This window comes from Trachymyrmex cornetzi, unplaced genomic scaffold (genome assembly GCF_001594075.2).
Source record: "Trachymyrmex cornetzi isolate Tcor2-1 unplaced genomic scaffold, Tcor1.1 scaffold61, whole genome shotgun sequence".
NCBI lineage: Eukaryota > Metazoa > Arthropoda > Insecta > Hymenoptera > Formicidae > Trachymyrmex > Trachymyrmex cornetzi.
This window is the reverse complement of record NW_017299926.1, coordinates 409,626-424,078: the sequence shown is the minus strand read 5'-3', so window position 1 is coordinate 424,078 and position 14,453 is coordinate 409,626. Positions and strand designations below refer to the sequence as shown.

The following is a 14,453-nucleotide window of genomic DNA, read 5'->3' as shown; positions in this document are numbered from 1 at the left end:
TAGTATTTGTTACTTTAAGCTTCAGTGAAAGTAATATCCCAAATATTGTTAAAAAGTAATAAGAATAAATATATGTTTTTTGCATTTTAAAAAACTATGGCCATCATACCCGAGTTTACCCTACATAAATTCATTTGATATTGTACTCATTTGTGTATAATAAGCAAGTTATTTTAATTTTTATTAATATTAAGATTTTGTAATTATGCCTTATTCCGCCCATCCCTTCAATTAAGCATTAATTAAGTCAACGAGGAATCCTAATTGTCTGTCAAAATATATACGTAGCACATTATCACATCGCATACTGCTAATTAATATAGATACACATTCAGCAAATTATTTTTCAAGATTGGAAAACTCTTGAATTATAAATTATAATATGAAATTAAAAAACTTTTTAGAATTGTTCTATACAATTTTACAAAACAGGGGATTATAAGGAATAAGATAAAAGATCCCCGAAATAAGGATATAAATATCCGAAATCGTTGATAGACTAAAAGTACTTAAAATTATTCTATTTTTAAAATTTATCTATTTCGCTCTATTTTTTCCATGTATAATCTTTCAAATATGTAAGACATTTATTATTTTATCAAGCATTTAAGATTTTGTTGAAGTTTTTGGTGCAATTGGTACTTCAGATCTTCAAGACGGAGAGAAACTTCAATGTATTAGTTGTTTGTGTTTTGCAGAAAAAAAATTTTTAGATCTTTTCATATATCCATTCTTCGCTGTTCGATAATTGAAGCATGTCGAAGTTTCTTAGTCGGCAGACGGTTTCATTATAAAAGACGTATAATCTCAGATTGCAATTCACAAAATAAAAAAAACTTGAAACATAAAAAGTGCAGACGAGTGAATTTCAAAGGGAACAACTCGTAAGTTCGAGCTCGTTGCTAAGTGCATTTTACCGTCTTTCCCAGTCCCCAACTTCAACTTTGACATCTCCTTGACTCTTTGCCGTGACTTGCACTGTATTTCCCGCGTTCGGGAAATTCCAACAACTTGCCAACGTTCACATATTCTGTTTTCTTCGCAACGTTATATACGCAGGTAGCAAGGATCGTTTGTTAATTTATACCACGACCTTTGAGGCAATCCAATATAACGGCGCATCCTTTCGCAGGACAGAATTAATCATGCATGCAAACGAGAGGAGAGTATCGCTTTCGCAGATCACTTTGCTTTCCACACATATCGATTTTTCCGATTAAATGAACAATGAAGCCTTCGCAATTATAGGAAGTACAGATATGAAGTTTATAATTTGTCATTCTAATAAATTAATATTTATAAATAACGTTAAGTTGTTACAGTAATTTTGTCATATGTTTTATATTAATGCTGAAATATTAAGAGACACAGTAATGTCTCATGCCAAGAATACTTGTAGCGCAAGATTACTCTGTGTATTTATATATTATATGTACAAGCCAGCTACTTGCGAGTATCCGAGATTATCCGTTCTCAATAATAGTTGAACCAATCATTTGATCTAGAAGCATCAAAAATATTTAACATAAAAAATTTGACGCTGCTACAAATTTAATAATATCCATAATCGTATTATATTACAACAGCAGCAAACAAATTTTCTATATTAAATATTCTTGATGCTTGAATTGAAAAAGAGTTATGGTTTATCATTTACGATTGCTTCTTAAGTGATTTCTAAAGTAAGAAATTTTTAAGTACAGTTTTGTTCAGTATCATATGATAGTTATAGTATATAAACCATGAAAAAAAGATTAAAATTTATATATGAATATGTGTAATAAGTACGACAATCAAATTAAATATGTTATTTTCACAAATATGTTATATGTGCGAAAAAAATTGAATTAATCTCTTATTTACCAGCACACTATTATACATTAACTGTGCGTACAATCTCAGATTATAATAAAAACCTAGATGAATACTTTAAATAAAATACTAAAAAATTTAGATGTATATTTTAAATAAAATATTTCGAGGAATCCTTTTATTTTCCAAAACTAGAGATAGGAAGAAAAATATAGCCTATATTATTGTAGTAATGTAAACAGCATTTTTGAAAAAACTCGGAATTCACAATCTAACGGAAGTTGGGCGCGAATATGTTGGAGAATTTACATTGCCTGCAGGAAAAAAACGGAGAATATTGTCGCGTGACCTATCTCTGTGGGTAAATCAAGCGTCGAATACCGGTACCAGTCTTGGCTTACGGAGTCAAAGCTGACCCGCTGAATACCTCCATTACAGGATGGTTAATGGTTTCTTTGCACCACGAAGAAGATTCCCTCTTAGAAATATTGCTTCTGGTTGGCGAAAAAGCAGAAAGCATACTCGCTCTTATCACTAGCGTAGGAGAGGTTCAACGTACTGATACCAAATTTAATATCACATCGCTACAAGTTCTAAGTTTAACGCACATATCTCAGTGGATAAAACGTTAAATTAAATTCGTCAACGTTAAATTCATCGCTAAATTAAATCTTATGACTCTAAATTGAACTTGTCATCGTTAGATAAATAAGAGATTAATTAAATTATTTTCGCATATATGAAAATAACATATTTAACTTGTCATATTACACATGTTAATATATAAATTTTAATCTGATGTTTTTCATTTAGCCACGCTAAATTAAGTTGTCAAGCTGCCTCACTAAATTCAAAGAATCTATTTCGGTTATATTTAGCACGTATACGCATAATAAATTTAATAAAAAACTCATGGTGTTTTCTTCTACAATAATAACGCATTTTTAGGAAATCGCAAATAATTCTAATACATATATCACATGAAAAGATTGTCTATAATCAGAGAGTAAAAGCATTGTTAATAATATCGTTAATAATGTCGTTTTCTGACACATACTAAATCTTTGCTATATCTAACGATGACTCATAGGTGCATTTACTATTACATGCAAAAACGGAACTGTTAACGATGTTTCGATAATTATAAGTAGCATTTGTCACAATATACATGAAATCATTTTTAGTTACGAGAATGAAAAATCCGTATTATATAAAGAAACAGATGTAAAAATAAATTTACAACCGTTGATTATCAAACGTTTGCAGTTATTATCTGATCGTTGTAAAATTGTGTTACGGAGAAAAAATAAAACCGCACCATTAAGATTTTTGCAATGTGGAAATCAAGCTATAGGAATCCGTGTATAAAATGAGCGAAATCGAGATACAAGGAGACTAATATACATCTAGTAAGCCAACATAAAATCAGATTGATCGTATCACCAAGCAAGTTGAATATTCTCAGGAAGAATTTTTATTTAAAATACAACTAAAAATATTAGAGATATCGGTAATAGAAGAGAATGAGGAAAACGAGATCGTGCATAATTATCACAAATAATTAACATATTTACGTCTTCTGGGCCGCGCGTTTGTACGTCGTGGTCAACATTCACGCAAGGAACCTCGTGACGCTCCAAAATTCCTCAGCAACGCACATTACACGCGCGACGCGAACATTTAGAGCAAGATATAAGAACGAAATCGGAGCACGTGGTCGAGGATGCATATACGAGTGACGTCGCGCGACGCACTGACTCACAATCAGTGTCGCCGGACGCCGAGATGCCATGCCGCCGCGACGGCGCCGACGTATCGGCCGGAAGTAGCACCCTTGCGATTATGGTCGTGAGAATAAGCGTGACGCGCATCGAGATCGCGTCGCACGTGCAATAGTCACCCTGTCAGAAAATCGAACTCCCTGACAGTTTCTGAGAGTAAATCTATATAGTCGCGTCACGAGGCATACAAGGAAATCAACGGTAGCTGAACATCCGATATATCGTTAAACGAGAAGTAGATTGCGTACAAGATTAAAATTGTTAATGAAACCATTAATCTCTCGGTGTATTAAATCTTATTCGTTGTATTAAATCGATTTAAAGATTGAAGAAAATGGTAAATTTTTTTCTCCACAGTGATCGATTTAATATGAATATTTAATTAAATTCAATTATACACCTGGAGATGAATCAGTTACGGAGTTAGCAAATATCGAGCGTTGCATAAACGAAGAATTTTAACGAGTGACTTCGAAATAAATCTTGCAGCTCGACATCTTCGATAAAATTGATCGTAGGAGTACCTTGTGACCTCCTACGTGACCTTCACCTACGCAGCCACCTTCTTCGGAATATCTACCGCCAGGTCGACTTCCGCGTCGAAGAAACATATCTTCACAACCGCGAATATCTCATTGCCGAAGGCCAATATTCACCCACAAGCTCTTTTTGCAAACTCACATCAGTCGAGAAATGGACGGAATAACGGCGAATCCACGAGATCCGACAAAATTCCGTGAGTGTATCGGACTATCTCACGAAAAAAAAAAAAGAAAATTGCACACTACAAGCTGTCTATGCAACTGTAATTACAAATTAATATTGCTACTCATGGTGTAAAGCTAATTGAACAGTACCGCGTTCGTTGCATGAGTTTCGAAAAGGATTTATAGGTATTTATACAAAAATTAATTTACCGTTTCGCAGAATAAAATTCAAAGAAGACTCGGAAGAAATAATGGAAAATTAACAGATTTTTGTCAAACTATAAGAGTTGAGAAAAACATATGTGCACATGTGTTAAAAAATATATATCCATTACAAATGAATAATTAATATTCTACATATTCTATAATATTTTTATTAATAAATTGTGTATAACTTTATATTTTCCTATATTTTGTATTTTATATGTACTGTTGTAAAAATTAAAAAAAAATTTCTAATCTCATAAAAATATAAGTAATTTTTATAATAGTGTAATAAAAATATACAATTAAGAAGCATATCGCCACAACTCAAGATGTTCTAAGAGATAAAATAATGTATTTCGAATTAATACGTTAAATCATAAAATTTGTATTTACAATCTTGAGTTATGGCTATATGCTCCTTAATTAATTGTATGTTTTTATTATAAAAACATACAATTAAAATTAACTAAAACACTATTATAGAAATTATTATTTTTATATTTATATAAAACGTTATTAATATTTAGTTGAATATTGCCAACTAAATATTTATTAAATATAAAGATATATTTATTTGATACAAGAAATGTTAATTTGATTTAACAATCTTTTTTTACTAAACAAATATTTATTTACTGTAAGTAAATATTTAGTTGGCAGTATTGAACTAAATATTTATTAAAATTTACTATATTTTTTTCTCAGTGCAAAATTATACACGATTTATTAATAAAAATATTATAGAATATGTAGAATATTATTCATTTGTAATGAATATATGTGTGCTCCTTAATTGTATGTTTATATTATTAAGCCACCTTCAAAAAGTTTCAAAAATAGTGTAATAAATAAATAAATACATTCACACACATTTATAGATAATATTCTACATTTCTATAATATTTTTGTAAATAAATCGTGTATAATTTTATATTTTTCTATATTTGTTATTTTATATATACTATTATAAAAAATTCTAAAAAAAGTTCTCTCTAAACACATAAAAATATGGGAGTAATTTTTAATAGTGCAAGTGTAATAAAATAAATAAATACATTCACAAACATTTCACACAGATAATATTATTTTCTTAGTAAAAATTAAAAATTAACATAAGAAATGAATATTAAAATACATTACTTTTACAATAATATCGTCTATTTACGTATAGAAAGTAAATTGTTGACATCAAGTCGCATTAATTGCTTCTAAATGCAGCTTTTGCCTTTGACGAATATCAAGCAAAGAATGTAAGAATGTACTTGACGAAGTCGGTGCAGCGCGACGTGTTCTGGAGCAATGTCCGTTCCGGGCTACGTGCTCCCCTTAATTGAGCGTGCACTAATCCTCCTTTTCTTCGTCGTTGGCCTAGAGGGGCTCACGCGGCACGACGGTTCCTCACGTGTGGTCGCGCCTTAATTGAGCGTGCACCCACTTCGAGTCAGACCATTCTTTTCTCATCTTCCTCGCTGTCTCGACATTGCTCACCGTGCTCACGTATAAGCGTAATAAATTAGAATCGTGCATTTTGTATGCTTGTGTGCGAAATTATACTGCTGGCGGTCTTAGGACGGAAAAGCGACCATAAAGAATGCGATTAACTCCACGTAATTCGGTGTGACTTTCGGTTAAAATTTCAGTTTTACCGTTTACACCATATTGTAAAAACATGAAATGCTACACTGAAAGAAAAGATTGGCTGCTGCAGCAAATTAGATGGTAAAATATGGCATAGTATTTTTAATTGGTTGCAACAGCCAATTTTTGGTTGCTGTAGCCAATTATTGGTTGTATTAGCCTATCCGTAATGTCAGTATAGGATTTCGACTGGCTAACGCAACCAAAAATTGATTGCAGCAGCCAATTAAAAATGCTATGCCATATTTAACCAACTAATTTGCTGCAGCAACCAATCTTTTCTTTCAGTGTAAGGTTTCTTGATAGAGTCCCAGTTACATTGAATTCTGACGTAAGAAGCAAGGAGAAATATATGAATAATTCTTGCGTCTTGCACCTACACTAATTCTTTCATGAATAAAATCAATATTCTATTTAATGGAAAATGTGTAAAATGTGTGTCGTATATTTTTTTCTAACAATACAAGAAAATATATTGTATAATTGTAAACGATTATGTGTATATGTATATATTTAAGATTTTTAGAGAGAATATATTATATATTAATTAAGATTTTTATTTAAAAAAAAAAAAAAAATTTAGAAAGTCGAAATTTAATTAAATCACGTTTTGATCTTAATTAGGAATGTATTTAATTCGCGTGTTAAATACCGATTTATTTTAATTGGGTGGGAGGGGGGGGCAAAATCGCTTTCTATAGCAATATAAAAAGATTTAAAAGAGTTCAAGGTATTCTATTATTATTTTAGCGCGAACAATCGATTTATGACATTTACGAAAGTTCTTGCAGTCATTTAAAAGCTCATTTATCAATGTCGCAACTCGTATCGCAACTTCATTATCATAAACTCATTACGATCTGTCTCCAGTTAAAGAAACAAGTCACATTAAAAATTACGCTATTGACACTTGCATGGAATTGAAATACGACTTTTCCCTGAAAAAATAATTTCGATATTATTTCTGACAATAATTTATAACGTCATATAACGATGATATGAGTTTAATCAGCACAAATATTGTCGGAGAGAGATCATAAATACCATGTAATCTCGAAGTAGACCTGCTTATCGATGATTCATCACTGGAAGTCTTCTTGAATTTATTATAGAAGTTAAAACGAGTTGAGTAATCCGCGATTTCCTCATTTCTCTAACTAATGCCATAAAAAAAATGATCAACATAAGTCATATTTATACTGATCAATTTTATGTTTAAATGATGATTTATATAAAATATATATTACTTCAAAAATATCTTTCTTTACCGTATATTCATAATAATACGAACACAAAGAGAAAAAGCTGCTATAAACTTAATTTTGTGCCATAACAGCAAATTCTATTTGGAGATATAAGAATCGCAAAATTATTTACATCAAGTGTAACAAATAAAATTTGTCGAATTATATTTGTTAACCTAGCAATTAAGGTTTGCAGCAATTGCAATAAAAATAAATATATTTGTTATATAAGCAACAAATATATAATTGTATATAATATATAATATTGTATATAATATTGCATATTTACAATAAAGTATAATATATTTATATTGAATATTGAATAATGATAAATTAAATATAACATATTTGCAACCAGCTGCCATGTAAATAGCTAAGGCAACGGATCTAATAAATCACCAACTTTTACATAAATAAATATATCATCTGCTTCTACTCTGTGACATGACTATTAAGCCCAATGTTAATTATATTAGAACAAATAAACAAAGACTATTCATTTTTAAATAATATATCTTTTAGCTTTGCAAACTGAAAACTGAGAACTTTAGAGAGCTTACAAGTGTACGAAAATTCAAAATTAACCCTTACCATACCATCTACAATTTGGTGTCTCATCAAGGGTCACTTCAAATCTCTTCGTTTTTTCACCTCTTCAAAATAATTCAAAAAATCTCTAAAAATTTACCAATATACTTTCAACTTTCAAATTTCTAAAGAATAAATATTGACTCTTTATTTTGGAAAATAATAAAATGTAGTATAATTTATAATTACCGAAAGACTCAAAGAAACTTGCACGAACAGGAATCACTCGGTCACTAGTTACCGTAGACCCATATTAGTACGGTAAGGGTTAAAATGCAAAATATGGACAAATTACATTGTATAATGACTACAATTATATTAATAACGAACATAGATTAATGCGCAATTTTGTACTCGTTATAGAAGATTATTTGGAACAAATGCAAAATATTTGTCAAATATGCAAATTTGATTGCTATAAACAGGAAACAAATTTAACAATTAAATTTTGTAATCCCTCTTGCGTTCATAGCAAATTTTTTCTCTCAGTGAGATTACGTTTTCTGCAATTTCTACAAAATTCTTACTAAAGTTATTTACACAATATAAAGCTATTAATGTATCTATGTTTTTAACGTTAAATGAAATAGAGTGAAACATTTTCGGTTCATGATTATTAAACATCAGCCGACCTATATTTAAAAAAATTAATTTTTATGTATTCGATAAATAAAATAAAATGTTTCTCTCTCTCTCTCTCTCTCTATATATATATATATATATATATATATATTGTATACACCACACTTCAGTTATTAAGATTATTATCTTGTTGTGTTATTATTATCATGAATCTCTCTCGAGCTCGTATACAATTATCGGTACATCTTCCAGGAAGATGTATAAGTATTATAAAGAATTCGCTGAAAGATTGAGGCCAAGTTCGTGACGTCCGGCCACGTGATGCGTCGTCACGATCAGAACTAAACGTACTTTCAATCCACCGGCATGTGCGTTTCGGCATGAACGACGCGTCGTCGTGAGGCGTTCATTTCTCCGAGAGGAGAAACGATTTAACAGAATTTCACCGACCCAAAAAACAACAGCTACTCTGACGTCACGCAAATCTTTTTTCCCAGCACACACATTCGCAAATATTTCTTCTTCCTATGACTATTTCTTATAATGCAGAAAAGTGTTTTCAGAGAGAGAGAGCGATGAATCGGAACCGATCGCTCGTATTTCGCTACTGTGATATTGTTAAGAAAAAAAGATGATCTGCAAGAAACAAATTATCTAAGACCGCTTGAAAAATGAGATCGCGCACGTGAATCATACGGGACTCGACGTAAAACCATTTGGAGCAATTTGCGTTCGGTCAATGCGTATCGTGGGACTTGAATGCGTAACGGCTCCAAATTTATTACCGTTGTCCGTTCTAACCGAATTCACATAATACAATGTTTTGAGAGGATAATCGTGCCACGATTATTGAAACGATTATTTTCAAAGTGCTTCCTCAATAGATATAGTAACGCGATAGCGTCTGGTAATTACAGACACGTGGTAGCACGTGCTAACTTAACGTCGTAATACATAAATACCGTGGTTAATTATACCGAACCGTAATTACTGGAAACGAGATCAGCGTAATAGTGCGACTATAATGCTTCCCGTACCTTCCTAGAGTATCCTTCGAGAAATCCTCAATTACAGCGATCGCCGATGACATTACGACGACCATGGTAAAGCTTGTGTCCCATATCTTGCGGATGAAAAAATTTTATACGTTCTGACACATACATACAATTACCGCACAAGGGTTCAACTTTCGACGTGACACATTCGTAAAAATAAATATTCAATGACACCAGTACAATTTTTTTTATATTCCTTCGTAAAATAAATTTTTGTCACAATTCCACTTTGAAAATCACGCTTGTTGTTCTACATAGGAAAACGCCGAGGAGATTGCTCGCAAAATCGCCGATTAAAGTACGGCACACTGTAATGCATCGATTATGCAAATCCGAACACGGATCGTGAATCACCTGGAGGCTCGACTCTGGAATTTATCATACACGCCGAGTCGATGATCCTAGATCTGTGATCTAAGATATAGCCTGGTCAATTTCTTGGAGGATGAATACCGAGATACCAATAAGAAACGCGCACTGCAATCTGCATCGACCGGCACGTGCCACAGACAATTGGCGTACAAGGATCGACGAGGCACATAATACGGCAACTAGCACGGCAAGCAAGTCACGTAGATCGGCTAGTCGACACGCGAATAATTGTTTTCTGGATTCAAATCACACGACTCACCACGTTTTGCAAGTTAACGACCTTGTCCGAGATAACAATCGACTCGCGATTTCACCAAAAACTATTCACTGCACTAATTAAATTAAATCCGACCGAAGTTCTTGATAGTTACATGAAATACTGTTATTTACAGTATATCTGATACACACATTTTTTTAATTCTGAATTAAAAATAAATACTCGCTTTTATTTTTGGAATTGACGTTTCAGAATGCTGTCAATCGCAAGGTATTATTATAATCCTTGCATTTCTGAGATACTGAATTACGATCCCACGGGAGAGCGTCATCAACAGTTACGGTTTCGGCGAGCGGTAGACTGCAAGTGCACGCGAGATCGCGGAGAACCAGCCGATGTGCATCGTCCGCAATGTCGAGGAGAGGAAGAAGGTCCGACTGAAGGTGCTCGCGCCGGTTCCGAGGAGGAACATTCACCTTACCAAGCTCTTACGTATCTGTGTGTTCGCGTAAGCGAGCTCATGTTGTTGCCTCGATCGCCCGGCAGGTCATTGCGGTAGATGCGCAATATCGAATCGTGTGACCAACGAGTTCCTTCGTTACGGTAACTCCGAAGCGAGGCTTCCACAACCTTGATCTTGATGATGATCTGTACTAACGAAATATCACCTCGTACAATTATAGCACAGAAGAAGTTTGAAGTCGCTCGACTGGCCAATATCGATATCAAAAATAAGGAAACTTTATTTTTAACTATCGTAAAGAAAAAAAATCGCTCAGTCTTAACTCACTTTCGACTTGTGCTTTGCAGAATAAAAAAGCCGATTCAATTTTTTCGAAACGACATTCAAAAAGACAAGTAGCAAAAATTAAACAAAATTATTAGACAAAATCTCGTCCGATAACTGAAAATGTCAGAAATTATTTATTCAAAAAGATTGCTTTGTAATAATTTTTATCATGTTAAAGTTACTGATTAAGATTGATATAGATTGTACTTAATAATATTTAGTACGCTAATATTTTTTTTCTTCTAAAGTGACTCATACGAAAACAAATTACCTTACATGTTAATTTATAATGTTAGTCTTGTAAAAATATATATCATCAACATATTGTCATCAAATTTGAAAGAATTAAAAATTTAGAAAATTTATCTCTTAGAGAGAGATAAGTAATTAATAATATAACACATGTTACTATTAAGCTTAACTCTAAAACACTGCATTACGTTCAGTTTATTACGATAAAATCTCTGCAAGCGGAAGAGAAAGATCAATAAACTAGTGTGGTACCGACAAGGAAAGTTATAGATAAGAAGAACCCGTAGGGCACTTCGTTTCATACATCAAGAGGCAATTAGGCGAAGAAGGAATCCTCTGTTAAGAACCGGTTGGCAATTGTAAGCTACTGAAAGAGTCGGAAATCTTTGTTCTCGCTTGCTCAAGAATACGACGAATCACTTATAGTAATGTCCGAAAAATAGAAGTTAAGAAAAGACGCGAATTCAGTCGACCTGTAATTATTCAAAGCCGATTATAATGCCGTTAATTGCACTAATGAGAACACTTTGACGAAACTTATGCGTTTAGAATGCACTGTCTTGATCACTACGCACCATCTTGGTCACACTCTGAATACGATGAAACGCGACATTTAAATATCGCGAGCCGCTCTGCTAGACGATTACCAACGACAAGAAAATTCGCGTGAAAAGAATCAACTGCTGCTGCAAAAAAACACCGTAAGTTATACGCATTCACCGAACAAAATTGGCGACTTTCTACTTTGCATCTCCATACGAAAATTGCATGCAGATTAAATCACTGAATCGATAATATCTCATGGATATAATGCATGACATTTAAAAATTTCAGACAAGCCCTGAATCAAATCTCTTTCATTACTGAAAATAAAAGTTTAACGTACTTATATAGTACAAGTTCGTTTCTCGTACATTTTGGAGGCATACATCGCTACTTTACTTCAAAAGTAACACAATTCCAAAAAATTAAGTTTCTCAGAACAAAGGAAAAGTTATTTTTAACTTAAGAGAAAATTATTAATTAATATCGACAAAAAAATGTTCTTAACGATTAAATAACTTTCTTGTCATATTCATTTTACAACCTTTAAAAAATATCTCTTTTTAGTAATTTTAATGATTCTTTTTAAAGCCAGTCTTTTTAAGTTGACAATTTAGATGATTTTTATATGAAATAAATTCAATTTTGATGATTGATAGAGTAATGTTTATTTAACTCATTCATGATAATAACTAAAAAATGATGTTTTTTAGTTGTCACTTTGAAGTAAGGGAACGATATTAGATTCTTTGTTTATAAAATCATAAAATATCCTTATAAATGCATTTTTCTATATATACATTCATGAACTTTCCTTTCCTGTTTATAGGATACGAGAAATGATAATCCTTTTCCGTCTAACTGTTAATTCATCTTATTAATCGCTTAATTGCTTTTAATCAACCGGACTTCTTCGACAAAGAAAAAGCGTATATGACATGCATTTGCAAACATATTTATCCGATTAATATACGTCACATATTCACTGATGCGATAAGTTTGACATCTTACAACTTTCTATCATGTAGTAGCGAATGAGAGAAAGATAGCAAAAGAACCGAAGCGAAGAGAAAATGTAAAGTTTCCTTCACACTTTTGAACACATTCATGCAAAATGTACTATATTAATACCGACGTAGCCAATTCAATAATTTACACGACATGGGAAAATTAATTAGCATGGACATATATTAGATCAATATTAGAAATCCCCGTGCTTCAATTTAGAGCGGTAGAGCAACTCGTTAACATTGAATAATGAGGACGAAGAATGAAGATACCGCATATTGAACACAAACTTATTAACATTTTACATCAATATAAATGATGCATTAAATTGTTTCGTCATTGCTACAAAGATCACGTCGCTTATTATATTTATCCGATATTCGTATTTCAATACTCATATTTTTAGACGCGGTCCATTTAGCACTATAAATGCTTTGAAGCATTTGATTGACCACTCAAAAGAAAGAATTTTACTAATTGATCAATCAAAAAAATTCTTCGAAGCGTTTGTAGCATTAAATGGATCTTAGAAGCGTAATGTTTCATTTTAGTTTATCGTAATACGAGTCACATGAAGTACTTCATGGAAAGAAGATTTTACTGAAAAATCTAAAAATGTAACTAAGTATAAATCTGATAATTTTATTGAACCATTAAAATATTTGCATAGAAGACTCAAACATATAATACTACAAAAAATTTTTTGATATTCTAGCAATAAATTTGAGCGTTCTACATAATTATTTTGATGATCCAACAAAATTTATTTTCAGATTTGCATCTAGCTAGAATTTTTAGATATTTCAACAAAACTTTTCTGTGTAATTTATATTTTATCAACTTAAAAAGTCAGTGTGCCTTTCATTAGATAATTTAAAAAATCTAAATATAAACCATATTTAAACAATAAATAATTAAATAACCGTAACGAAATAATGTCCCATATGTGCGGCGCTGTCAGAGAAGCAATATTTTGTCCATCCGAATACCTTGTATTAATATCGTCGGCCAAATTATCGGGCGGACGTGCTGATCGCAACATGTGTTTCGTTGCAACCTCATACGTGTACGGGTAAAAATAACGGTACGAGGAGATCTCTCATCGCCGAAACTGGTTCTTTGGATGCCTCGGAGTGACTTCGATTAAGAGGCGGTCCGTACAGCGCGTTAAAATCAACCGCGAAATGATCGTAGAGAACGCCTTCATGAATTTTCATATCAATGGAACGGTTAGTGTCCCCGCGATTCAAGCGAGGTAATCGCACGTGGCGTCGCACTTCTCCGCGACAGGTAATTCACTTCGGTGGCAAACAGTGAAGTGCTCTTACTTATACGGCTGAGAGATAGATGCATTGTGTTGCATCTAGCGTTTCCAGACGAGCGACAGGCGCGTGCTCCGACGCGTGCTACGCACGTGTCTGAACCAGTTTCGCGATGGATTCTCCAAGGAGGTTCTCAAGGAAGCGTCTAGCGTCGTAAATTTCATTTACAAATCGATTGCCCGTTCTATTAAGGAGGTTGTAAGGCAAATGCAATATGTTAAGAACTACTTGAAAAAATTACAGACTATTCTAAATTTTATTTAATAATACAAAAAAAATAGAAACAATTGACCATCTGGATCAAAAGTTATTTAAATAAGTAGTAATATTTTTTA

The 14,453-nt window shown here is 32.5% G+C and overlaps 1 protein-coding gene across 3 annotated transcripts in view; it reads right to left on the bottom strand.

Annotated features, from left to right (window-relative positions):
• The window catches only part of LOC108766709 (WD repeat-containing protein 47), a 75,551-nt gene that overhangs the window by 58,821 nt on the left and 2,277 nt on the right, over nucleotides 1-14,453 (bottom strand). The window contains exon 1 of one of the 3 annotated variants that reach the window (XM_018516170.1): nucleotides 3,387-3,496. The exons of the other annotated variants lie outside the window; for them this stretch is intronic. Coding sequence (XP_018371672.1) covers nucleotides 3,387-3,424 — 38 coding nt within the window. The 5' untranslated portion in view covers nucleotides 3,425-3,496. Of the gene's footprint in view, nucleotides 1-3,386; nucleotides 3,497-14,453 lie in introns of those variants that run through there. 3 annotated transcript variants of the gene reach the window in all.